This window comes from Mustela lutreola, chromosome 16 (assembly GCF_030435805.1).
Source record: "Mustela lutreola isolate mMusLut2 chromosome 16, mMusLut2.pri, whole genome shotgun sequence".
NCBI classification, from domain to species: domain Eukaryota; kingdom Metazoa; phylum Chordata; class Mammalia; order Carnivora; family Mustelidae; genus Mustela; species Mustela lutreola.
In genome coordinates this window covers 53,751,840-53,779,226 of record NC_081305.1, presented here as the reverse complement: position 1 = coordinate 53,779,226, position 27,387 = coordinate 53,751,840, and the positions used below count along the sequence as shown (strand labels likewise).

General features: G+C 40.8%; 2 protein-coding genes and 1 long non-coding RNA gene across 3 annotated transcripts in view; all 3 read left to right on the top strand.

Annotated features, from left to right (window-relative positions):
• LOC131817403 (zinc finger protein 432-like) overlaps positions 1–14,890 on the top strand; it is a 34,395-nt gene extending 19,505 nt beyond the window's left edge. The window contains 2 exon segments of the mRNA XM_059150687.1: positions 12,283–13,096; positions 13,098–14,890. Of these exon segments, the coding sequence (XP_059006670.1) occupies positions 12,283–13,096; positions 13,098–13,254 (971 nt within the window). The 3' untranslated portion in view covers positions 13,255–14,890.
• On the top strand, positions 1,403–11,313 carry LOC131817406 (uncharacterized). The gene is made up of 3 exons (XR_009348498.1): positions 1,403–1,766; positions 9,687–9,907; positions 11,224–11,313. It is a non-coding gene; the product is annotated as an uncharacterized LOC131817406 (long non-coding RNA).
• A 2,356-nt stretch (positions 14,891–17,246) lies between the features above and the next one.
• LOC131817711 (zinc finger protein 615-like) overlaps positions 17,247–27,387 on the top strand; it is a 35,673-nt gene continuing 25,532 nt past the window's right edge. Inside the window, exons 1-4 of the mRNA XM_059151237.1 lie at positions 17,247–17,402; positions 21,666–21,869; positions 23,991–24,117; positions 24,377–24,469. Coding sequence (XP_059007220.1) covers positions 21,852–21,869; positions 23,991–24,117; positions 24,377–24,469 — 238 coding nt within the window. The 5' untranslated portion in view covers positions 17,247–17,402; positions 21,666–21,851. The remainder of the gene's footprint in view (positions 17,403–21,665; positions 21,870–23,990; positions 24,118–24,376; positions 24,470–27,387) is intronic.

Here is a 27,387-nt window from a genome sequence, read left to right as displayed (position 1 = left end):
TTAGTATATTCTTTTCAGTTCCTATGTACTGTTTGGCTTAGTGGATGTTTCATAATTTACCAAAGTAATTGTCTATCATCGTACATTTAGATTTTTTTCCTTTTTAATTGCAAAAGCCAATGTTGTTAATGTTAAGAAAATTTGGGGGGCACCTGCATCGCTCAGTTGGGTAAGTGTCTGCCTGCCGCTCCTGGTCATGATCCCAGCATCTTGGGATCCAGGCCCTCACCGGGCTCCCTGCTCAGTGGAGATCCTGCTTCCCCCTCTCTCTCTGCCTGCCGCTCTGCCTGCTTGTGCTCTGTCAAATAAATAAATAAGAATCTTTAGGGGCGCCTGGGTGGCTCAGTGGATTAAGCCACTGCCTTCAGCTCAGGTCATGATCTCAGGGACTTGGGATTGAGCCCTGCATCGGGCTCTCTGGTCAGCTGGGAGCCTGCTTCCCCCCCCACCCCTCTCTGCCTGCCTCTCTGCCTACTTGTAATCTCTCTGTCAAATAAATAAATACAATCTTTTAAAAAAAAATCTTAAAAAAAAATTTTCTTAGTAAGTAAACTGTTGCAGTTAGAATTTCTACATCAAAGATAATGAAAAATGTAAATTGATTCAGGTTGCTTTCTAAAATTTTATTTATTTATTTGACAGACAGAGATCACAAGTAGGCAAAGAGACAGGCAGAGAGAGAGAGAGAGAAGCAGGCTCCCTGCCAAGCAAAGAGCCCCATGTGGGGCTCGATCCCGGGACCATATCATGACCTGAGCTGAAGGCAGAGGTTTAATCCACTGAGCCACCCAGGTGCCCCTCAGGTTGCTTTCTAAAGAGGGAGTAACTAAATCCTCTACGATTAAACCTCCCATGCCTAAATAATAAAAACTTTAAAGTGTGCGCTCTTAAAAATCTGGGCACTATGCAAAGTATAATAATTACTTTATCTCGTAATTTCATATTCAATACCCCAGGGTCATCTTCATTTATTTTTGTAAGGCAAACAAACATTTGCACCTTCACTTCATCCCTTTCCTTACTGCAGGTAGTAGCTGTGTATCCACTCCCACCGGGAGATTAGCATTTCTTTAGGAAGCCCACCCTCTTAGCTTCGCCCGTCAAAAGCGGTCTTCCTTCTAAACGACTAGGGCCTTATCCAGTCTATACACAACCGCCCTCTCCCTAAACCCAAGAGGTTAAGCGACCACTGGTTTTATCAACTCTATGACCGAGGCCTCTCCAGCGACGTCCCAGCTTCTTCAAACTTTCTTCCCCAAGTCGGCCTTGGTCTGAGCCCATCCCAGCCGTACGGACACCTGCCTTCCTCTAAGATGGCCGCGTCCACGGTGCTACCGCCTAACGACTGCACTCGGCAGTGCACAGAGGGCGCCGCCATCTTTCTTCTCTCGGCGGATAAACATGCCTGGTGGCTTTGGGTAGACACCAACCTCTGAGTCTTACCCGGTTAGCATAACTCTGTTGACCATCCCTCCCAGCAGGAGGTAAAAACACTGATGTGGCCCGTCATAATTTCGATCTCCTCACACAGCCTCTATGCCCCCTCCCATCAGACGGGCCGGGGTGGGCGTGGCCGTATGTCACAGAGCCGGGCCAGTACTCGGCGCTCCGAAATCCCGTAGCGCTCCCAGGTCCTCGCGGGAGGCGTCGGCCCAGGAGGACCCGAGTCCCTAGGTACCGCGAGGAAGCGCACGCGGAGAGGGGTGGCTTTGAAAGTGGGTGGCCTTTCGTGGCTGCCAGCAGCGTCTGTAGCGGTTCGGGTTCAGGTGAGTCGGGTTCTGGGCTTAGCTCTCGGGGTCAGTGAAACGGGAGCGTGTGTGAAGAACCGCGGCTGGGATTTTATTGGGATTCAGTCCCTGAGGAATCTGAGGGGAGTGATGGGGCCTTTGGAAAGTCGGTGCTTAAGAGTCTGAAGAAGTCTCGGCCGAGCGGCCTACTGTGTTAGGGTTTGAGGTCCACGTGGATCTCACTGTCTGTGGGACTCAGTGGTTGAGAAGTGGGGTAGGGAGTATGTCCGTGAACGCCTGTCTCGTCTGGCTTCCGCGTCAGAGAAGCCTGGTTTGGAGATGTCCCTGTTGGCTCCTTGGGCTTGCTTGTGGGTTAGTAGGGCCTTTGATACAGGACTTCCTCCTGGAGACGCCATGTGGAGCTGTCAGTGTTTGAGGAGGTCCAGGGCCCCCAGAGAATTGGAAGGTTCAGGATCAAACCATGAATGCGGGAGACAGACCTGAAAGGTGCATTTTCTCCAGTTAATCCGAACCCAGTTCACTGCTTCAGTGAAAAGTTCGTCTCCCAACATCACCACTCTTCTAACATTCCCACAAGATTAAATGGGTTCGGAGTGAGCCTGTGATATATTGACTATTAAAGATGTAGCTTTTGTTTTTCTTGCCTTCAAGTTCACTGCACTTTTGGATATTTCCTTTTAGAGTCATTCTAAGTAAAAGCATCTCTTTTACCCTATCTTCTGTTTCATAGTGAAAACCTTGTTCCCCCCCCCCCCCCCATTTAGGATCATCTGTATAAACACAAAGAAAAATTAATTGTATCATGTAATTGCTCATCCTCAACATATTTGTGTAGGAGATGATATTTATACATTCTTAATCACTGCAGTGAGTATCAACACGGTTGGTGAGCCAATGCCATGGTGTCTGAGTGAAACATTAATATAATAACTATATTCAAAAGTATTCAATTATAATTTTAGTAGTTTTACTGAGGTTTAATTTACATACCATAAAATTCACCAGGCATAAGTATTTACATTTTGGTGACACTTTGGCATTCTTTTTGATTTTAGGTATTCTGATGGGTATGGAGCAGTATCTTGTGGTTTTATTTATTTTTATTATTATTTTTTACCTTGTGGTCTTAATTTGTATTTACCTAGTAATGACTAATGATGTTAGTTAAACATCTTCTCATATGCTTATTTGGCATTCAGATATCTTCCTTGGTGAAGTACTTGTTCAAGTCTTTTACACTTCTGTGTTGTCTTTTCTTGTTAATTTTTGAGAATTCATTCTATATTCTGGATACAAGACTTTTCCTTTACCAGTTATATGCTTTGCAAAGATTTTCTCCTAGTCTTTGACTTGCCTTCCAACATTCTCTTAACAGTGTGTTTTGGAGAGCAGAAGGATTTAGTTTTTATGAAGTCCAACACATGAACTTTTCTTAATGAGTTATTCTTTTGATGTGCCTAAGAAATATGCTTTGTTGCAAGAGCAGAGGATTTTCTCCAATTTTTTCTTCTCAAAGGTTTAGGGTGCTCTGGTTTTTTTTTTTTTTTTTTTTTTTTTTTTAGGGTTTTCACTTACTTTTTTTTATTTTGAGCAAGATACATGATCCGATGTATGGATCCAAGTTCTTTTTTTTTTTTTTTTGTATAGCATGTCTACTTGTTCCATCAACATTTGTTGAAAGGTTGTCCTTTCTCTACTGTACTGCCTTTGCACCTTTGTAAAATGTCAGTTGACTATATATGTGTGGGTCTTATTCTGTACTCTATTCTATTCATTCATCTGTTCTGACACGGATATTACCCTGTCTAGATTACTGTAGTTTTGATAAAAATTCTTGTAGTCAGGTGGTACAGACTCACCAATAAAATCTTATTTATTTTAGAGAGTAGGGGGAGGGGCAAAGGGAGAGGGAGTATGCATATCTGAAGCAGACTCCAAGCTGAGTGTGGAGCACGACACCGGACGTGATCCTAGGACTCGGAGTTTACAATCTGAGCTGGAACCAAGAGTTAGTAAATCAACTGAGCCACACCCATGCACCCAATCCTGTTCTTTTTTTACAGTTGTTTTAGCTATTCTAGACCTTTTGCATTTGTATGTGAATTTAAGAATCAGGTTGTCAGTTTATACAGAAAAGCCTCCTGGGATTATGGTTGAGATTTGTGACTCTAGGCCAGTTCTGGAGAATAGTCTGTTCAGTTCATTTAAAAAAAAAGGACCATTTTCTGACATGGACAAAGTGTATCTTTCCATTTATTTAAGTTGTCACAATTTCTCTGATACAGTTTTCTTTTCTTCTTCTTTTTTTTTTTTAAAGATCTTATTTATTTATCTGACAGACAGAGATCACAAGTAGTCAGAGAGGCAGGCAGAGAGAGAAGGGGAAGCAGGCTCCTTTCTGAGCAGAAAGCCTGATGCGGGGCTCGATCCCAGGGATCATGACCTGAACTGAAGGCAGAGGCTTTAACCCACTGAGGCACCCAGGCGCCCCCTCTGATACAGTTTTCAAAAGGTGTTTTAAATTTTTGGTAATTTTTTTCCCTGAGTATTTCACCTTTTTTAATCATTTTCACCTTTTTAAAAAAAATCATCATTTTATTTGCTTATCTTTTTTGTTTCAAGTTTTTATTTAGATTCTGGGTCATTAACATATAGTGTAATATTGGTTTCAGGAGTAGAATTTAGTGATTCATCACTTACATATTAATATCTAGCACTCATTACAACAAGTGCTCTCCTTAATGCCCGTCACTCATTGAGCCCATCTCCTCCTCCCCCCATCAACCCTCAGTTTGTTCTCTATAGTTAAAAGGGTCTCTTATGGTTTGTCTTCCTCTCTTTTTTCCCCCCCTTCCCCTATGTTCATTTTTTTTGTTTCTTAAATTACACGTGAGTGAAACCCTATGGCATTTGTCTTTCTTTGACTTGTTTCACTTAGTGTAATATACTCTAGCTCCATCCATGTCATTGCAAAACGCAAGATTTCATTTCTTTTTGATGGCTGAGTAATACTCCATTGTATATATGTATGTATGTGTGTGTATATATTATACACCACATTTTTATCCACTCATCAGTTGATGGACATTTGGGCTTTTCCCATTATTCGGCTATTTTTGATACCACTGCTGTTAACATTGGGGTGCATGTGTCCCTTCAAATCAGTATTTTTGTATCCTTTGGGTAAATACCTAGTAGTACAATTGCTAGATTGTAGGGTGGTTCTATTTTTAACTTTTTGAGGGATGTCCAAACTATTTTCCTGAGGGGCTACACCAGCTTTCATTCCCACCAACAGTGTAAGAGAGTTCCCCTTTCTCTGCTTCCTTGCCAACATATGTGGTTACCTGTGTTGTTAATTTTCGTCCTTCTAAAAAGTTGTGAGGTAATATGTCATTGTGTTTTTGATTTGTATTTCCCTGATGATGAGTGCTGTTGAGCATCTTTTCATGTGTCTGCTAGTCATTTGTAGGTCTTCTTTGGAAAAATGGCTATTTGTGTCTTTTGCCCATTTCTTAAGTGGATTATTTAGTTGGTTTTTTTTTTGTTGTTGTTTGTTTGTTTGTTTTGGTGTTGAGTTTGGTAAGTTCTTTATAGATTTTTGGACATTAATCCTTTATCAGATATGTCATTTGCAAATATTTTCTCCCATTACATAGGTTGCTTTTTAGTTTTTTTAGTTGTTTCCTTTGCTGGGTAAAAGCTTTTTATCTTGACGAAGTCCCAAGTTCATTTTTGCTTTTGTTTCCCTTGTCTCCAGAGATATGTCTAGTAAGAAGTTGCTATGGCCAATGTTAGAGGTTGTTGCCTGTGTTCCCCTTTAGGATTTTGATGTGAGACAGGGACCAGTTATTTTCTTTCCTGATTGTATTTGAGTCCTCTCTCTTTCTTCGTCAGTCTAGCTAAAAGTTTGTCCGTTTTTTGTTTATCTTTCCAAGAAGGCAGCTTGTATTTTCATTGATCTTTTGTCTTTTTAGTTTCCATTGGATTTATTTCCACATTCCATTTTGTTATTTCCTTACATTTACTAATTTGGGGCTTTGCTTGTCCCCCCCCCCCACTTCTTTCCCATGTAAAATTAGGTTGTTTATTAGAGAGCTTTCAAGTGGATTGACAAGGACCTGAATTTCTATGAACTTCTCCCTTAGAGACATTTTTGCTGCATTCAATAACTTTTCATAGGTTCTCTTTTTCATTTGTCGCAAGGTACTTTTAAAATTTCTTTTGATTTCTTCTTTGGCCCTTGGTTGTTTACTAGCATGTTGTTAAATCTCCACATATTTTTGACTGTCCCACTTTCTTTTTGTGACTGATTTCTACTTTCATACCATTGTGGTTGGACAAGATTTGGACCAGAGGGTGAAGGGAGCATTCAGATTAAAGGTTAGTTTCCTGGGGTATTTTCTGAGGGCAGACCACAAGTTCTATGGGGACAGAATAAGGTTTTGTGAGTCTGGTGGGGATGGTCAACCCATGTTAGAATTACTGACTACTACCATGCAGGCTGTGTACCACCATTCACGCTGTAGTCCTAATGGACTTGTACTCCATTCAAAACATTTTCTAGGAGGTGCAGGGTTGGCCTTCTCTAAGAGAAAGTTGCCATGTGGGTTCATCACATGGCTTGAGGTCAGCAACCAGGATGTACGGTAAATTGGGGATTCAGAACCCGACTTTATGTTGGAAATGATAGAAATGGGGCATGATGAGTTTCATGACAATAGCCAAGGTCCCAAGTGACCCACTGGGTGTTGATGGTAGTTCGAGTAGTGGGGCTGAATAAATAAAATCTTTAAAAAAAAGCTGCTAAACTATTTTCTAAAGTGGTTATATCATTTTGCATTCCCAATAGCAATAAATGAGAGTTCCTTTTGCTCCATATCCTTGCCAGCATTTGGTGTAATTGGTGTTTTGAATTTTGGCTGTTCTAACAAGTGTGTAATGGTATCTCAGAGTTGTTTTAATTTGTAATTCTTTAATTATGATGTTGAGCAGCCTTTCATATGCTTATTTGCTATCCTTGTATCTTCCTTGGTAAGATGTCCGTTTGGGGCTTTTGCCCATTTTAAAACTGGGTTGTCTTTTCTTATCGTTGAGTTTTAGGAGTTCTTTGTATATTTTCGGTAACAGTCCTTTATCAGATATGTCTTTTGCAAATGTTTTATCTAGTCTGTAGCTTATCTTCTCATTCTCTTGAGATAGTTTATATTTCTAGCTGTTACATTGAAATTTATCATCTACCTTTTTTTTGAGACACAGTGGGCACATAAGTATACGAGGGGTTGGAAGAGGACAAAGGGAGAGGGAGAGAGAGTCTTAAGTGGGCTCCACACCCAGCCTGGAGCCCCATGCAGGACTTGATCGCTCAACTCTGAGATCACAGCCTGAGCTGAAATTAATTGTTGGACACTTAACTCACTGAGCCAGCCAGCCAACCAAACTGGCATTCTTGGGCTAAATCCTTTACCCTTAGTCACTGTCTGTAATTCCTATTTATAGTATCCTAGATTTTTTTTTTGCTAATATGTGTTTCTTTCCTTTAAATTCTTGTTTATTGACATAACAGTTCAATATCGGTTTTGGGAGTAGAGTTCAAGGATTCATCCTTTACATATACACCAGTGCTTATAATAACAAGTGCCCTCCTTGATACCATCACCCGTCTATCCCATCCCCCACCCACCTTCCTCCATCAACTTGTTTTTTCTCTGTAGTTAAGAGGCTCTCATGATTTGTTTTCCTCTGTTCTTCCCCCCACCATGGGTTCATCCATTTTGTTTTCTTAGATTCCACATATGAAAGAAATCACACTGTATTTGTCTTTCTCTTATTTCACTTATTGTTTTGGTAATATGTTAATGATTTTTCATGTATTTCATGAAAGAGATTAGTCTGTAATTTTCCTCTCCTGTGGTGCCTTTGTCTGGCTTTGGTATTTTGATAATAGTGACACCATAGAAGGAATACATCTGGGCATAAGCATTAATTTGTGAGGTAGTTGTTTTTAAGTAGGCTCTGTGCCCAGCATGGAGCCCAAAGTGCGGCTTGATCCCTGAGATCAAGTCCTGATTGGAGATCAAGGGTTGATTGCTTAACCAACTGAGCCATGCTGGTGCCCCAGGAGACAGTTTTTAATTACTAATTCAATTTCTTGTTTTATGTCTATTTGGCTTTTTTTTTTAGAACTGTTCTTCTGTCCGTTTTGTTATTTGTCTCTTTCCAGGCATTTGTTCATTTCATCTAATTAATATTTATTTTTAATTCATGATTACTCAGAAGTATACTAGTTAATTTCCAAATGTTTGTGTATTTCTGAATTTCATTCTGAAGCAGATATCTAATTCAGTTCTGTTCTGGTTGGAAAATATATTGTAAATTTATTGACATTTGTTTTGTATCTTAAATTATGATCTTTCCTGGAGAATGTTTTTTGTACCTTTGAAGAGAATATATATTTTGTTGCTATTGAGTATGGCATCAAATAATTGTCAGTTGATTATGGTGTTCAAGTTTTAAATATCTCTGCTGGTTTTCTGTTTTTTTTTTTTTCTTTTTAGGTTTTTTAAAATATTTATTTGAGATTGAGTGTAAGACAAGAGTGAGAGTGAGAGAAAGAGAGCACAGAAGGAGAGAGAGAGAAGCAGATTCTCTGCTGAGTAGGAAGCCCGAGGTGGGGCTCGATCCCAGGACCCTGAGATCTTGACCTGAGCCAAAGGCAGACACAATCCACTAAGCCACCCAGGCGCCCCTGGTTTTCTGTTGTTTTTTGTTTTGTTTTGTTTTAATTATTGACAGTGGAATTTTGAAGCTTTCAACTATTATTATTGAATTTTCTATTTCTCTCTTTAATTTTGTCAGTTTTTATTTGTATTTTGTGATTCTGCCATTAGGTGTATATAGATTAATAATTTATAGGTTCCTCATTTACCTTTGCTATCATTATTGCCCACCAGAGAAAACTCACACAAGCCTTGGCATCAGAGTTTTTATTGGAGTTAATGAGCACTTATGACTGACTGCTTGTGTGGCTGACCTTAGTCTCCTCCAGCCCCTCCAGAGGCCCGGCTAATACCACATGGTCCATGGCCATTCCCCATAAATCATTTTATTAGAATAGACTGCCCTGCATGGCCCAAGCCTCACATGTGAGCAGAGACACTCTTTTTTTTTTTTTTTTTTTTTTTTTTTTTTTTTTTTTAAAGATTTTATTTATTTATTTGATAGACAGATCACAAGTAAGCAGAGAGGCAGGCAGAGAGAGAGGAGGAAGCAGGCTCCCTGCTGAGCAGAGAGCCCGATGCGGGGCTCGATCCCAGGACCCTGAGATCATGACCTGAGCTGCAGGCAGAGGCCTTAACCCACTGAGCCACCCAGGTGCCCCGAGCAGAGACACTCTTATCATGCAGGATATCCCAAGGACTTAGAAGTTTCCTCCTAGAAACTAAGGGCAAAAGCCAAGCCTCTGTTGGGCAAGGTTAATCATTTAGCGCACAAAGTGGGATAAGACAGACAGGCTGTGATTTGCTTGGTACACCAGTCTTCACACTGAAGTGTGTGTACCCATGGGGCATATAAAGACTTTCAGAGCAGGGCATGAGCACGCATGCTTTTTAAAGACACAATGTCCAGATCTTCGGAACCTTCCATATGTTCCAAGTGGTTGTTATTCATAATCTACCAGCCTCTGAGGCATCGTGCTTTATTGCTTTTGCTTTCCCACCTCGCCTTTAATAGCCATGCAGCTTCTACTTCACAAAGGAGAGGCACACCTCTCACTCATTTAGGACCCTTCTTTACTGCCCTAGAGTGTGAAAGCCTCGGGGGCACCAAATAGAGGCAGAGTTGGAAATATCGAGGTCCTTTAAGGTAAGTGTGTAGCAGCAGTGATCACACGTTGGCCCAGAGGAAATGGACACTCAAAGTCAGTTTGTTCTTCAGCCACAGGTCTCAGGTCCCCAAGAGCAAGAGTGATCAAGTGAAGGAATGAAGGAAGAAAGAAGAGGTGCTTAGACTTGGATATCATTGCTCCTAGAGACAACTTCAAGCAGACACCGAGCTTTCTGACTCTTAAGAACTTCGTGGCAGATGCAGGAGAGATGAAAGACAGAAGAATCCATGTTACTGTTTAGTGAGCACAGAAGAAAATGACGAAGGCCCAGGTGATTTTCGTTTGTTACGTTTTTCGTATGTTTTTCACAGGTTTCTGGTGACCTGAGAAAAATCAGTTCAGCCTTTTAGTATAAATTGGGATTATTGGATTCTGGGGAGAAATTAACTTAGACTCTAAATTCAAAGGCAGGGCAAAGTGAAATCAGGAATGTTTTACTCACAGGGGTCATTCTGAAGGACTACTGTTAGAACACGGGTGTGACTGGTGCATCCTGTGGGTTACGGTAGCAGTCACTTTGAGTCTGATATCTCTAAGAGACATCATAACCAGAGAGACATGAAAAGCTGCATGATGTGCACTGACTCTGTGGGGAAGGCAGGCCAGTTTCTTGGGGGATTCAAGATTTTATGCCACTTGGGTCTCCTGAAATTTCTTTTCTTTCTTTTTCTTTTCTTTTTTTTTTTTTTTTTAAAGATTTTATTTATTTATTTGACAGAGAGAGATCACAAGTCGGCCGAGAGATAGGCAGAGAGAGAGGGGGAAGCAGGCTCTCTGCTGAGCAGAGAGCCCCGATGCGGGACTTGATCCCAGGACCCTGAGATCATGACCTGAGCCGAAGGCAGCGGCTTAACCCACTGAGCCACCCAGGTGCCCTAAAAAGAAAAAAACATATATAGTTGAGGCTATATGGTGATTAGAATAGCCTTCCTCATACTTCTTCCATATTAACAAAAGTAATTCACATCATATTAAACAGGAGCGTGTTATTACAGGAATCACTGACACTGGAGGATGTGGCCGTGGACTTCACCTGGGAGGAGTGGCAGCTCCTGGGCCCCGCTCAGAAGGACCTGTATCGGGACGTGATGTTGGAGAATTACAGCAACCTGTTGTCAGTGGGTGAGGACAGCTTTCTGTGTCATTTAGATGTGCTCAGTCACTGGCTTTTCCTCTATCCCTCAAAGATAGCTTTGCAGTCATGGGCGCCTGGGTGGCTCAGTGGGTTAAGCCGCTGCCTTCGGCTCAGGTCATGATCTCAGGGTTCTGGGATTGAGTCCCGCATCGGGCTCTCTGCTCAGCAGGGAAGCCTGCTTCCTCCTCTCTCTGCCTGCCTCTCTGCCTACTTGTGATCTCTCTCTGTCAAATAAATAAATAAAATCTTTAAAAAAAAAAAAAAAGTAGCTTTGCAGTCATTACGGTCTTCAGAAGAGTCCCTTCTCTTGACCCTAAACAGAGGAGTATAATCTTTTCTATCCTGAAAGAGAGCTTTTACTTTTACTTTACTTTGTTTGTAATGTTTTCTCGTCTCAACCTACTTTACCCCAAGTCACTGCATCTAAGTCTTTTGTCATTTCTCACGAACAGGGGGTCAGGCTACCAAACCACATGCATTGTCCAAGCTGGAAACCAGAGGTGAACCATCGATAACAGAGGATGAAATCCGGGATAGAACCCATCTAGGTGAGTGAGTACCGTGAAGGGGAGTGGTGAAGTGATCTTCTAGTCTTTAACACAAGGTGTCACAGGTGTCTGAGGATACCTAATCAGCTCCCCCACATATTCCTTTCCCCAGATGAGAACTCTTTATCTTTTGTGGGCATTTAGCTCCGAATATGCTCCTTATCTCTTCTTGGATCTGATATTTATTTCGTCTTAATCTTTATAATTTTCTTTTAAAATCGTCAACAATAAAGAGCCACCCCCACCACAGCATCTTTAAAACACTTTTGTTCCATACTGTCCTCATGAGAATTTGTTACTGTCTTGTTTTCCTAGGATTCGGGGAGTTTGATAGTCACCTGCCAGAGCTCTCTCAAAACTGGAGGTTTCTGAAGAGCGCACAACAGTACGGGGAGCAGAGTGCATTTAGACATACTGTTCATCCGAGCAAAATACATTTTGCCATAAAGCAAAATCACATGTTTGACTTATGTAGAAAAGCTTTGAACTCGAGTTTAAGTTTAGTGAACGAGAAGAGAAGATGTGAAATAAGGAAGGCTGTTGAGTTTAATGGAGAAGAGGAACCTTTTCTGCCCGCTAATCATGAACATTTGTATTCTGGAATTGAATTCCCCGAAAGCACAAAACATAGCAGCACTGAATTCCAAGACTTTAAGCATCAGAGGACTCCTAGAATAGAGAAACCCCACGCATGCATCGAAGGTGGGAAAGCCTGCAACAGGACGTCTCCCCTCATTTACCATGAGAGTGGTCGTAGAGGAGAGAAACCCAATGGGTGTGATCCACGTGGAAAACTCGTCTTCAGAAATGTCATGTTTGCTAAACATCCAAAAACTCATACACAAGACAAAGTCTGTATCATCAGTGAATACAGAAAAGGCTCTAACGGGAAGAGCAGTCTCACTTTGCCTCAGCAAACCCAAACGGCAGAGAAAGCTTACACATGCAGTGAGTGTAGAAAAGGCTTCACCATGAAGCGCTATCTGATTGCACATCAGCGAACTCATAGTGGAGAGAAACCTTATGTATGCAGTGAATGTGGAAAAGGCTTCACGGTGAAGAGCAATCTCATCGTGCATCAGCGAACTCATACGGGGGAGAAACCCTATATATGTACTGAATGTGGAAAAGGCTTCACCATGAAGCGCTATCTTGTTGTCCATCAGCGAACTCATACTGGAGAGAAACCTTATATATGCAATGAATGTGGAAAAGGTTTCACAGTGAGGAGTAACCTCATCGTACATCAGCGATCTCATACTGGGGAAAAATCTTACATGTGTGGCGAATGTGGAAAAGGCTTCACCACCAAGCGCACCCTCATTATACATCAGCGAACTCACACAGGAGAGAAATCTTACTTATGTAATGAATGTGGAAAAGGCTTCACTACAAAGCGCACCCTCATTATACATCAGCGGACTCACACGGGAGAGAAACCCTACGAATGCAGTGAGTGTGGGAAAGCCTTCAGCCAGAAGATATGCCTCATACAACATGAGCGGTGTCATACTGGAAAGACTCCCTTTGTGTGTACTGAGTGTGGAAAATCCTATTCTCACAAATACGGTCTCATTACCCATCAGAGAATTCACACAGGAGAGAAACCCTATGAGTGCCGTGAATGTGGAAAAGCCTTCACCACAAAGTCAGTACTTAACGTCCATCAAAGAACTCATACAGGAGAGAGACCCTATGGATGCAGCGATTGTGAGAAAGCCTTCTCCCACTTGTCAAACCTTGTTAAACATAAGAAAATGCACACAAGAGAAATGGGTAGATTCAGTCAAGTTGGAAATCCTTTTAACACAGAATCACAGCTCATTACTTATGAGTGAACTCCTGAAGCCCTATGAATGTGATGACTATGAAAATGCCTTCTTTGGCAACCAAGACTTCATTAAACATCAGTGTTTCCAGCAGATTGGAATGTAACCATGGTACTGCCAGTTTTTAGATATGTGCCCTGAGGAGATTAAAGAACTTGTCCAGGAGGTAAATCTGGTGGCTACGGTGAATTTGTTGTGCCTTCAGTGATCCTTACCTCATATTTTCTGTCAGTGAAAACATGTTGAGAAAACTCCGATACATTCAATGTGACGATACCTTGGGCAAAACTTTTAGCTTCATTATATTCTGAAAAGTATACACTGAGGCAAATTATGTGTAGGCAGAGAATAGGAGGGCCTTCAGGGGGAAGGTAGATTTTATTATCAGGGATCATCATAAAGCATCAGTGAGCTTATTGTTCATAGAAATACAATTTTAAAAAATTGTATGATAATCATGGGAAAGCTTTCACCCAGAAAGAAGACCTCACTGAGGGTCAGAGTCCACACTGGAGGACAGTATATATATGGCAGGATATCAGTGACACAGTTGGCTTCATTTTGTCAGGAGATCATATAGAAATGAAAACTTCATGAGCATGCTAAATGTGGAGCACCTCTAGTCAAATACCAGAACTCATGAAGGAATGACGTCCTGTGAAAGTGATGTCGGAATGCTTTTAAATGTTTTTAATGTTTTAAATGTTAAGTCTGACTTTTTAAATGTTTTAAATGTCAAGTCTGACCTAATTATACATCAGATAATTCATCTGATGTACATTTTCAGATGATACTTTGAAACCCTTTTTTGGTGGCCTTAATTTCATAGTTTCAAAAAGTCATCTGCTTTCCTCATTACTGATGAATATTTATTGTTATATATAATGCAGAGTGTCCTAGGGAGTATTCTAGGACTATCCTGTATTATATGATTTGTTTTTACCTCTCTTGGGCTCTAAACTTAATTGTAAATATAGCAAATTGAAGTAGTTTAAAAGGAAATAATGTTTTACATTTATAAAATAACAAGTATTTGTACTTGCTTAACTGAGTTTATAAATATGACCAAATATTTTATAAAACCACCTTCCGAGTTATTTTTGTAAAATGTTTAATTTGAAATCATTTTAACTTATAAGAATTTGCAAAATAGTCCAGAGAGTTCCCTAGTATCCTTTACCTCACGTCTCCCAGTAAAAACATTTACGTAAGCCACGTCTTGTTATTGAATCCAGGAAAATGATTTGGTAGTATACTGTTAGCTAAGCCCTTAACCTTTTTTGGATTTCATTAGATTTTCATGTTTTTTTTTTTAATGTTTTAATTCTAAGAAGTTTTATTACATACACAGATTCATGTACTACTACCACAACCATCATGTAAAACTATAACCAATACAGATTCCCTTATTGAGCCTTTTTATGCTTATACCCTTTATCCATACCTACCTCTCACAACCACTTCTGTTCTCCATCAAGATAGTTGTATAATTTTATGTTACAAAAATCATTTTTACAACTGGATTTAAAATATTTTATATGTTATATTTATTGACATAATTTTATATTTTTCATAAAAGTTATTACATTATTGACTATATACAAATTTATAATTTTTTATTAGTAGAACATATGTAAACTTTTCATGTTTTTGTCATTTGGCAAATTGCTCTGAAGACTTACATGAGTTAATGGATGGTTGTTTTATTTTTATTAGTGAGTAATAAACATACTAGATGACCAGTTTGTTTTTCACTTCATTCTTGGAAGAGATCTCCTGGTTTCAGCTATTGTAAAGATGGTATGAAATCCGCATACACGGTTTTGTGTGAGCATAAATTTTCGTTTCGCTACAATAAATTCAGGTGTATGATTGTTGGGATGTATGGTAAGTTGTGTATAGCTTTAAAAGAAACTACTCTCTTCCAGTGTGGCTGTGCTGTTTTATATTCTCACAGGTGGTGTGTGAAATACTTGTTTAGTGCACTTAAGGTAACTACTAATAGCCTGCTGTTGACTGGAAGCCTTACCGCTAACATGAACAGTCCATTAACGCATAGTTTGTATATGTGTTATATACTATCTTCTTAAAGTAAGTTAGGAAAAAGAAAATATTATAAAGAAAGTCTTCTTCTGGGGACCCAGATGGCTGTCAGTTAAGCATCTGACTCTTGGTTTGGCTCAGATCATGATCTCATGGGTCATGGGATCAAGCCCCATTCATTTGTATAGGACACAGTTTTTTGATGCCATGGGTATTGTAAATAATGCTGCAATGAGCATGGGAGAACAACTGTCTTTTTGAGATAGTGATTTCATTTCCTTTGGGTACGTTCAAGCAGAATTATTGAATCATACGGTGGTTTTATTTTTAATTTTTTGAGGAAACTCCATACTGTTTTCCATAGTGGCTGCACCAAACTTACCGTGTCCTTCATTCTTTCTATGTCTGCATGTTCATTTATGATTTATTTAACGAATTACCTACTGAGGCACATTCATATTGGTATTAGTTACTTTTGCATTACAAAATTACTTTCCTAAAAGTTAATGTCTAAAGACAAACATTTACTAATTCTTCTGTGTGGGTCTAGGGTTGGATTGTCTCGTAGGGCTGTTTGGACAGAGCCTGTATGAATGAGATGGCTTTTTTTTTTTTTTTTTTTTAAATACCTCTAAGCCTCCGATGGAATTGATGGGGTCTTTCACAGCCTCTCATGCTGCAACAGGCTAGCCTGGGCTCTATTCTAATGTGTTAGAAGAGCTCCAGGAGATAGACAGACTATACCTCACAGAGCAAGTCTAGTTCTATCCTGTTATTTGTCCTATTGGAAACACTGGTGAGAGTCACTAGGAAGGAATGCTATCCCAAAGTGCATATAGAGATGGAAGAGAAGTATATTTGCATAACAAATTTGTATTTGTTATTTCCTTAAAATTGGTGCCATAATCTTGTACATTTTCTCAAAAAAATAAATTTCTACTGAATCCCTGAAATTAATTGCTGGCTCAAAGAAATGAAAAGTTTTAAGTTGGATAATTGCAGGATTGTACTCCAGAAACATTTTATTGATTGATATGCTCGTCTGAATCCTGACTAAACACATCAAATACCTAATATTAAACATGTGCATTTTAAACTTCCAACTATGATAAGCAAGATAGTAACATCTCAGTTCACTCAAAGCCATGTGTGGTGGACAATTTACCAATGCAGATGAGAAAAATAAGACTTAGCACAAGAGTGTCTTTATTGCATGGCCTCCCCACTCTGAATGTTATTCATCGTTCAGTCTTTATGAATATTAAGGCTTAACATATTTTTGCTTCCTGTTCATTTTGCACTTATTTGAATATTAGATGCACTTTAAAAAAATCGGATATTTGCAATTTTTAAAAATAAGCGGCTTGTTATTGAGCTATTTAAAAAATTAGTTGGTCTTTTTCCTATTCCTCTTATAATAGGACGTGGAGAGTGGCTCTCATACATGGATGGTGGAATGGGTTGATACATTAACTGGAATATAGTTGGCAATTTCACATGCATAGGCCTTTCCCTCCAATCTTCCCTATTTCTGGCCTTTGGTCCTCAAAGCCTGTCTTCCTCTCTGGACCCACGGAAAGATCCGCCTGCGTCCTCGGGTTAGCTTTCGCCCTGGGCACTGACCTTTTATGACTTGCCGTGGCCTTTTCCCCCCATTACTTGCCCCCAAGCCTAACTGGCTCGTTCCGACGCTTTTATTTCCCAGTGGCCACCATCCCTGTGCGCCCAGAACTTCTGCTTTGTACAAAAGTCTCTTCAAACCCATATTTGCTAGAAACTCGGTGGAGGCTTCCGTAGATGGGTTCCCCAAGTGAGTTCTGTGCTGGACAGATACCTCCACTTTCTTTTAACGGGGTAGTGCCAACGAGCCAGCTAAGTTTAATTTTCCGGTCGGCTCACTGAAAGGGATTTCCGCCGCGCCGTTTTTGCCCGGTTTAAGCTTCAGCCTAGAGACACCAGTGCGCTTCCGCCGGGACCCACCAGCCCTTCCACTTTCCCAACGGTCTCTGCTCGCGGGCACTGAAGGGGCCCCTCGGCGGCCCGTACGACCGTGATCTAAGATGGCCGCTCCCATGGGGGAGACGGCCCGGGCGCGGCCATGTTGCCGCAGCGGAAAAGCCGGGATCCAGTTGCGTTTTCTCTAACAAATGCCTCAGACCCGTGTTGGCCACCGTCCGGCAGTGCCGAGCCACGCGGGCGAAGTTCGGCGAAGTAAGTTCAGGCCCCGGCCGGTCGTGGTGGTGTGTGGCGAAAATCAAGTCAGTGTCTGGGGCTGTTCGTGGGCGATGGCTGAGGAGTGGCGGTCGGCGTCCGCCTGGGATGACGCAGCGGGGATTCCAGCTGGAGGAGGGCGTGGGTGGGTGTACCGCTGTGTGTCGTGTGCGCTTGTGGCGCCCCTCGCCCCAGTCCGGAGTCGCTCTCGCGGCTCGTGGTTGAAGATCTCTGGGGAAAAGCGACCTGGGGCCGAGGGCCCATCTGGGGGCCGTTTACTCTCTGGGGCTCGGAGATGGCTAGCCGGAGGGTGGTGACTGTCCGGGACGGCTGCATGTGGTGCGCATTTGGTTCGGGGCTCGAAGATGAAGCCTGTTTAGGGGTTCACGTGCAGGGATCTGTGGGGTTCACGGGGTTCGGGGATGCTGCCCCGAGCGTCCGCGCCGCTGCTGGAGAATGGGCTGCGCCTGGAGGCCTGGGGCTTGGCTGCTGCCACTGACGCGAGATGCCTTTGCCTCCACCTTCTGCCCCGTAGCCCCAGGTCTTAAGCTCTAGTTTTGGCCCCCAACATCATCCCTTACTGTCGAACTTCAAAGTTTCTGGCGAGATGAATGATGCCGCGTACCTCATAGCGGTTTCCTGTTTAAGATGCAGCCTTTTCTCCTTTGTCCTGCAAGATTTCTGCACATTCCTCTGGGATATTTCTTTTCAGACTCCGTCTGACACAAGCAAAATAACATCTCTTGTCATTAAGTTGTATTCCCAAGGGATAACCCTTGTCTAAATTTTAGTACATTCCAGTTTGAGGCTTCCATGTTATGTGCTTAATATTGATAATCCAGATAAATTATGTAAATGGTAAAATGATTTTCTCTGTTCCCTTATTTCATGTAATAAACATTTACAAATGATTTTAATGCAGGATTAATTTAATGCAGGATTTGTAGTCAGTGTTTGCGTATATTTGTATAAAGGTGCAATGTTTGAAATGTTTAGGTATCATTTTGGGGACATTTCACGATTATGCATTTACTCATGGATTTGTTCCCCTGCCTTTCATCTCCAATGTGGACTTTTTTTTTTTTTTAATTGCAGTTGTAAGCGTGTTATTCCTATCTGACTCCCTTTTCCTTATAATTTTCTAGAATATAAAAGATCAATTAACTTTAAATATCTACTTGCTACTTAGCCATGCTACTAAATTCTTATTGCAGTATCTTTCTCTCCACCTAATATTTTAGCATGGAAAATTTTCAAACATACAGAAATATCAGAAGAATGTTAAAGTATCCATCCATACACCTACCACCTAGATTCTACCATTAATGTCCTACTAGACTAGCTCTACCAGTTATCTAACTCTCTGTCCATCCTCAATTCCAGAACTCCAGTTCATGAAGCAGTCTTTTTTGTTATAGGTAGGGAGAGGTGGAGGGAGAGAGAGAGAATTCCACGCAGGCTCTATGACCAGCACAGAGCCTGAGACTGGTTCCATCTCACAACCCTGAGATCATGACCTGAGCTAAAATCAAGAGTTAGAAGCCTAACCGCCTGAGCCACCGGGACACATCGTGAGTCAGCCTTCTGTTGGTTTCGGTGCATTCTAAAGACAGCTGCCGTCCTGTATGGTTACTCTAAATGCCTCTGGAATTACATGACTAATAGAGTTCTAATAGCTTTTTACTTGTTTCCTTTGTTTACTTAATGGACAGATTTCTTATTTACAGATAGTCTTGACCTGCTATGAAGTGGAATGAAAGTGCATTTTGGAATGAATGAATCTTGTTTTTATTAATTTTTTAAAGATTTTATTCATTTATTTGAGAGAGACGGTGAGAGAGAGCACAAGCTGGGAGTGGGGACAAAAAGAGAGGGAGAAGCAGACTCCCCACTGAGCTGGGAGCCTGACAAGAGGCTCAATTCCAGAACTCCAGGATCATGACCTGAACCGAAGACAGACACTTAACTGACTGAACCACCCAGGCACTCCTGAAATGAATCTGATTTTTCAGTCCACTGTGTGATTGATGTGACCTATGTCTGCTTCCCTGATAGCAAAAAGAAGTCAAAATCTCCCTCGGGTTGTTTTGAAGATGCAGTGAAGTAAAATACCTAAAATGGTGATCTGTGATGGCAGGAATCTAGTATATTTGAATAAGAAGGCTGATGATTTCCCCATATTTATGGTTTTGTGCTTTGTAAAATTTAATTTGCTCTCTCCCTGCCTCCCCCTTGTTGCTCTGTCTTTATTCTTTTAAGTATGAAAACTTTTTTTCCTCGTTATTTTATTTATTTATTTTTTATTTTTTGTATTAACATATAATGTGTTATTTGCTTCAGGGGTACAGGAAATATGAAAACTTTTAAAGCTATGAGCTTACATTAATGATCTAGCAACACAATTTTAATTATAGAATGCTGATAATTTTCTGATTTAAAACGTAAGTGCTCTTATGGAATCTATAATGAAGAAACTAAATGTCCTATCAAATACTACACTATTGCCAGTATTTCCTTTTCAGAAATTCTTAATAGATTTTTAGTTTACTAGCAATACTTTGAATGTTAAATTGAATGTTAGATTATTCCCATGAAATGTCCTGTTCTTTAACTCTGACCTTGACCTCTGTGTGGTTTATGATGGTAAAAGGACAGCTGGGTGGCTTAGTTGGTTAAGCGTCTGCGTTCAGCTCAAGTCATGATCCCAGTGATCAAGTCCAGCATCAGGCTCCTTGCTCAGCGAAGAGCCTACTTCTCCCTCTGACTGCTGCCTGCTGCTCCCCCTGCTTGTGCTGGCACTCTCTCTCTGACAAATAAATAAATAAAATCCTTAAAAATTTTTAAAAAATGATGATATATACTTTTTCTATTTAAATGTTGTAACCAGTCATCTGACTAAAGAGGTATATAGACCTATTAGGTGAATATTTATAATTGGCCTTTTTAAATTTTTTTTATTTTTTTTAAAAGATTTTATTTATTTACTTGAGAGAGAGACAGTGAGAGAGAGCATGAACGAGGAGAAGGTCAGAGAGAGAAGCAGACTCTCCGTGGAGCTGGGAGCCCGATGTGGGACTCGATCCCAGGACTCCAGGATCATGACCTGAGCCGAAGGCAGTCGTCCAGCCAACTGAGCCACCCAGGCGTCCCTGGCCTTTTTTTAAAAAAAGATTTTACTTATTTATTTGTCAGAGACCGAGATAGATAGAGCAAAAGCAGGGGCAGTGGCAGGCAGAGGGAGAAGCAAGCTTCCCGCTGAACAAGGAACCCCGCCCCCCCCTACTGCAGGACTTGATCCCGGGATCGAGACCTGAGCCAAAGGCAGTCACTTAACCGACTGAGCCACCCAGGCATCCCCATGTGGTACTAAGTTAGACTTAAACTCTTACCAGTTTTGTTTCTCTTGACCGCTTGCTCCTCTGCTTATGTTGGTGGATCCTTTCCTTTTGCTTGAAGAACATTCATGTTTGCTGTGACACAAGTTTTCTGATGAACAATTCTCTCTGCTTTTGCCTGAAAATGTCTTTATTTCAGTTCTATTTCTAAAGAATATTTTTGCTGACCATCCTATATAGGTTTATACTTATAATTCTCTACAAAGTATCAAGAAGTGGATGGTAATGAGAAATTAAATAAGACCCTGCTTAATATTTGCTTAGCACGATGTTCTCAAAATCAAAATGTATGCAGCCTGGGATGTAAGAAGACTTTTGAAGAGGGGGATGGACATGCCTGATTTAAAAGATAATGGGGCGCCTGGGTGGCTCAGTTGGTTAAGCATCCAACTCTTGGTTTTGGCTCAGGTTGTGATCTCAGGGTAATGAGACTGAGTCCTCTGTTGGGTTCGGTTCTGTGCATGGATCCTGCTTGGGATTCTCTCTCTCCCTCTCCCTCTGCCCCTCTTGTGCTCACAGTTGCTCCCTCTTTTTCTATAAGTAAATAAATAAATTAATTTAAAAATTAAAATGTGTACACCTTAACTGTCTGTATTAAAATGAATCCACCTAAGGAGTTCTCTGCCACTGGGTATCACACTCTTTTGGGTCTCTGTCCCACATTCCCTCTGATAGTCGTAGTGCTTCCACTCTACAGAAGAAAGGTGCTTCCCAAACATTCTGAATTTTATGTTTTCTTGGCCCAGAGTGCTTAATAAAAAGACAGATCTTTTGGGGCCTTGGTATAAGGCGAATACACAGCAACAGTGACAACATCTGGGTCTAAAGAGAATGTGCCACTCAGAGTAATTTGTTTTTCAACCTCTAGGTGCTGGCTCTCCAGGAACTAGACAAATCAAGGGAAAAGGGAGGAGAAGACTCCAAGACTTAGATGACATAATTTCTGGGGAAACCATTGACTGGAGACTGAGATTTTTGAACAGAAATTTAGAGCTGATCTGGAAGAGCTAAAGACAGAGGATCCGAGCTAGCAGCCATTTCCCCAAATCAAAAGATGATGATCCAGGCCCAGGTGACTTTTGAGCTCTTTTATTCTTTCCTTTATTTCCTAATGGATTTGTAGAAATTGACTAAAAAAAAGATCAGTGCAATTAAAAAGAAAAGTTTAAATTGAGAATAGCAGGATCTGGAGAAAACTGGGCAAAGTAGGATCAGGAACCTATTTTTCATAGGATTCATACTTTGTGATTCATTTGGAATGAATAAATGTGACTGTGTAAGACCCTATAGATCACATGAGCTGTCAGTTTGCTGCAAATATCTCTGACAATCATCACAAGAGAATCTTGGTAAGTTACATGGTAGGCATTACTGTCATATGTCTATTGCCAATACTTCTGACACCAAACATGTGTTTTTGTGCACAAATGACCAGTTCTCCAACTCTCCAGATACCACCTGTCTACAGTTTGATTCAATTTTGACACTAACTGCATGGATTTCCTGTCCTACTCCACAAGTGTGCCCTCATGTCAGATGCCAAGAATTCGGTGCCCAGAGTACTCGTACTTCTGACTTGACTACAAATAGGCCGTTCCCACAATCCCTTTGTTGGTTTTGATAATTCACTACAGTGACTCACATAATTCAGGAAAATACTTTACCTCACATTTACCAATTTATTATAAAGGATAGAAGGTTGAAACAGGCAAATGGAAGAGAAGCCCAGAGCAAAGTATGGGAGAAGGAGCAAGGACCTTTCATGCCTTCTTGAAATAAGCCACCCTCCCAGCACCTTTATATGCTCACCAACCTAGAACTTCTCTGAGCCCTGTAGTGTAGTATGAGTCAGTGTTGTTGTTGTTGTTGTTTTTAAATATTTATTTGAGAGAGAGAGAGAGCATGTGCATATGTACACAAGGTAGGGGGTACAGAGGGAGAGGGAAAAACAGACTCCCCACTGAGTGGACCCGATGCGGGGCTCATACCAGAACCCTGAGATCATGATCTGAGCCAAAGTCAGATGCCTAGCCCACTGAGCCACCCAAGTGTCCCTTGGAATGTTGGTTTTTTTATGGAGGTTTCATCATTTAGGGGCAATTGATTAAATCACTGGCCATTAATGATTATCTCAATCTCCAGTCCCTCTCCCTCCCTGGACAGCTGGGGTGGGGCTGAATGTTCCAGCCCTGTAATCAGTAGGTTGGTTTCCCTAGCAACCAGCCATATCCTTAGGGTATCTAGGGTCCCACTAGTGTTACCTCATTAATATATATTCAGGTATGGTTGAAAGGAGCTTATTATACGTAATGCAAGATGCCCTTCCCACCTCAACCACTTAGGAAATTCCAGGGCTTTAGGAGACCTTGTGCAAAGAACCAGAGATGAATACGAAATACAAACTTCTTATATCACAATATCACAGGCATCAAGTGTGAGGAGAAAACAGACTGGTTCCTTGAGGGATGTTAATATTTCATGTCAGGTAGGTCTGAAGTTGACATGGGTCTCTGATGGTTTTTCAGAGAGGTATTGTTGTCGGTGAGGTCCTTAACTGCCCCTACTACTTATAAATGTAAAAATGTGTTTCCTACAGCTGTTTCTTCATTGTATCTGTTCCGGTATTAACCCTGCCTAATGATATGCACACATACATACATGTTTGTCTTTTTACATATGTGTCCATAAATATGTTCTTTATAGTTTTTCAAAAAAAATTTTGCTTAGTCATCTGTTAATCCTTTTGCTTTGTACATGTTTTATACAGTTTCTTTTGTTTATTAACCACTGAAATAAGTATGTATTGTCTTATCTGTAGTCTCTTCATTGCTGGTTTTGGTGTTAGCTCGAATGCTTATGGTGCATTTAGAAATCTGTACTATTTGTCTGCTTATAAGTGTTATGTAGTTCAGTATTGGCAAAGAGGCTCTCAAATATATATAGATTATAGATTCCTATACTAGCAAGAGGATTTTGTGATACATACTATAGAAATTTCCTTAAATTTTCAAGTTCATTGAATGAAAGAAGATTGTACATGACATAATATACAAGATTTTTTCTATCACAATGTATTAAAGAATAAAAACCACCATTTCCTATATAGTGAAATGAGCGGAATAACTTCCTTTATCTGTTTTTTCCATATCACCACAAGAATATCACTTCATTAAACATAACTGTGTTATAACAGGAATTCCTGACTTTTGATGATGTGGCCGTGGACTTCACCTGGGAGGAGTGGCAGCTCCTGGCCCCTGCTCAGAAGGACCTGTACCGGGACATGATGTTGGAAAATTATAGGAACCTGGTGTCAGTGGGTGAGGACAGCTCCCCTGTGAGACTCACAGGCGCTCTGCCAGTGGCTCTTTCTTTCTCAGCTACTTAACTCTTTAATACTCTGAGATGGGAGATCCTCAGATCCTTCTCTTGCCTTAGACAAGACTGTATAATGTCCCATCTTCTGAGAGAAAGGCCTTGATGTTACAGATATGAAACCTGTTTAGTTCCTAAAATATAACATTATCCCTTCTTGATGTACCCCAGTCCCCTGAGTCTTCTGTCTTTTCTCACGAACAGGGTATCACGCCAGCAAACCAGATGCACTCTCCAAGTTGGAGCGAGGAGAATTTTGGACAAGAGAAGATGAAATGCACAGTCAGATCTGCCCAGGTGAGTGAGAACTGGCAAGGTGGGCTGCTCAGTAATGTTAGGTCATTCAGAGAAGGCATCAAGACTGTGACTGTGGGGGCGCCTGGGTGGCTCAGTGGGTTAAGCCACTGCCTTCGGCTCAGGTCATGATCTCAGGGTCCTGGGATCGAGTCCCGCATCGGGCTCTCTGCTCGGCGGGGAGCCTGCTTTCCCCTCTCTCTCTCTACCTGCCTCTCCATCTACTTGTGATCTCTCTCTGTCAAATAAATAAATAAAAAAAAAAATCTTAAAAAAAAAAAAAAAAAAAAAAAAAGACTGTGACTGTGTCAGGAAACATCAGCAGCCGTCACTGTATGTCTCTTCTCATATGAGAATTCTTTAGCATTGTTCAAGTTTAGAGGAAAATATGCTCTTTTTTTTTCTTTTGAGTTTGGATCCCTGTTTATTTATTTATTTTTTTAAAAGATTTTGTTTATTTATTTGACAGAGAGAGAGATCACGCGTAGGCAGAGAGGCAGGAAGAGAGAGAGGGGGAAGCAGGCTCCCTGCCGAGCAGAGAGCCCAATGCAGGGCTTGATACCAGGACCCTGAGATCATGACCCAAGCCAAAGGCAGAGTCTTAACCCACTGAGCCACCCAGGCGTTCCTCTTATTATTTTTTAGAAAGATTTATTTCTTTATTTTTAGAGAGAAAGTGTGCATGAGCAGGAAGAGGCAGAGGCAGAGAGAATTGTCAAGCAGACTCCCTGCTGAAAACAGGATCTTAACGCAGGTTTCGATCCCACAACCTAAGATCATGACCTGAGCCAAAATCAAGAGTCGGATGCTCAACCTACTGATCAACCCAGGCTCCCCTTTTTGAGTTTTTTTTTAAGGATTTTTGTTTTTCAATATCCAGCATGGGTATTTTAAACACCCAGCATGGGCCTTGAACTTGTAACACTGAGATCAAGAGTCGCATGCTCCAGTGACTGAGCCAGGCTCTCCCTCCTAGGATTTTCTAACCTTCCTCATCTTCACCCACTGTCACAGTGTTGTTGCTTGTGTTACCACCCCTCCTGCAATGAAATTCCACTTTCCAGGCCTCTCTGGAAGAAAACAACTTTAAGTTCATTACTTTCTTCTTACTACTTTCCTTACCTGCCTTACTAGGAAATAATAATTTCCTTCCATAATATCTAACCCCACCTTGGATGCTTTGTCTCCATGATAACCTGGTTTTTCTGTGCACTTATGTTGTTCCGTGGCTCCCCTCCCCCACTTTCCCACCAGAACCCTGGAGGTTCTCTCTCCCTACTTCTGTTTTCATTTTCTTCTCAGTTCTCATAACTGAAAAGCTTCCTCTATTCCGAATTAATCTCTTTCCTTTCTCTCATACATCCTAATTGGCTTCTCTCTTAATACAGTCTGCTTTCTTTCGATGTATTTTATCTTCTTCGTGGTAGCAGCCTATGACTTCACGTTTTGTGTGTGAGAACAGGAATCATCTTCTCTCCATCTTTTTAAAAAATTTAGGTTCTTTTTCAGCTCAACACAACTACACATTTTAAATTTCTCCCTATCCTGGCATGTTTTCTACTTGCTGAGGTTTCTTCGTTTTTGAAGGGGAGTGGGGTAGAGAGAGAATTTTAAGTAGGCTCCACAGCCTGACACAAGGCTTAATATCACAACCTGAGATCATGACCTGAGCAAACATCAAGAGTTGGATGGTTAACTGACGGAGCCATCCAGGTGCCCCTGAGCTCCCTTCTTAAAGGTCATTTGATTAACAAGAAAATGTCTTTTTTAACATGCTACATGATTTCCAACCCAAACCAGGTCATAACTTAAGTCTGCTTCAAGTAATTTCCTTCATGGTTTTGCTAATTCATATTTTTCTTTAGTTACTAGTTACTATCACTGCGTTTATTTTCCTAAAGCTTTTGTTTTCATTTTTTTTTTTTTTTTGGGTAATCCAGTCAATCACTGACACTGGCTGTGGCCATTTATTATTACTTTCCAGTTTCTAAAGTGATGGCAAAATGGAATATCCCCTAATTTTTTAAGACCTTGACTCTGATTCTTTTTTTTTTCCTATTGAAGTGTAATTAACATACAGTGTTATATTCATTTTGGGTACACAATATAGTGATTCAACAATTCTATGTATTTCTCTGCTCATCAAGATAAGTTGCTCTTAACTCCCTTATCTATTTAACCCATCCTCCTATCCACCTTCTTTCTGGCAATTATCAGTTTCTTCTCTCTAAGAGTCTGCTTTTTTGTTTGTCTCTTACCGCTTTGTTCACTTGTTTTTTTCCTTAAATTCCACATATGGGTAAAATCACAAGGTGTTTGTCTTTCTCTGGCTGACATATTTAACTTAGTATTGTATCCTCTAGATCCATTCATTTTGTTGCAAATGGCAAGATTTCCTTCTTTTTTATGGTTTAGCAATATACCATTGTATGCGTATACCATATCTTCTTCATCTTTTTTTCCCCAAATTTTTATTTAAATTCTAGTTAGTTAACATATAGTTTAATATTGGTTTCAGGAGTAGAATTTAGTGATTCATCACTTACATACAGCACCCAGTGCTCATCACAAGTGTCCTCCTTAGTACCCATCCCATTTAGGCCATCCCCCACCTCCCTCCCTCCAGAAACCCTCAGTTTGTTCTCTGTAGGTAAGAGGCTTATGGTTTGCTTCTCTTTTTTTTTCCTTCCTATATGTTCCATGTATCTTCCTGTATGTTCATTTGTTTCTTAAATTCCACATATGAGTGAAATTTTATGATATTTGTTTTTCTGACTGAATTATTTCACTTAGCGTAATACACTGTAGCTTCATCCATTTCATTGCAAAAGGCAAGATTTCATTCTTTTTGTTGGCTGCGTAGTACTCCATTGTGTGTATGTCTGCATATCACGTCTTCTCTATCCATTCATCAGTTGGTG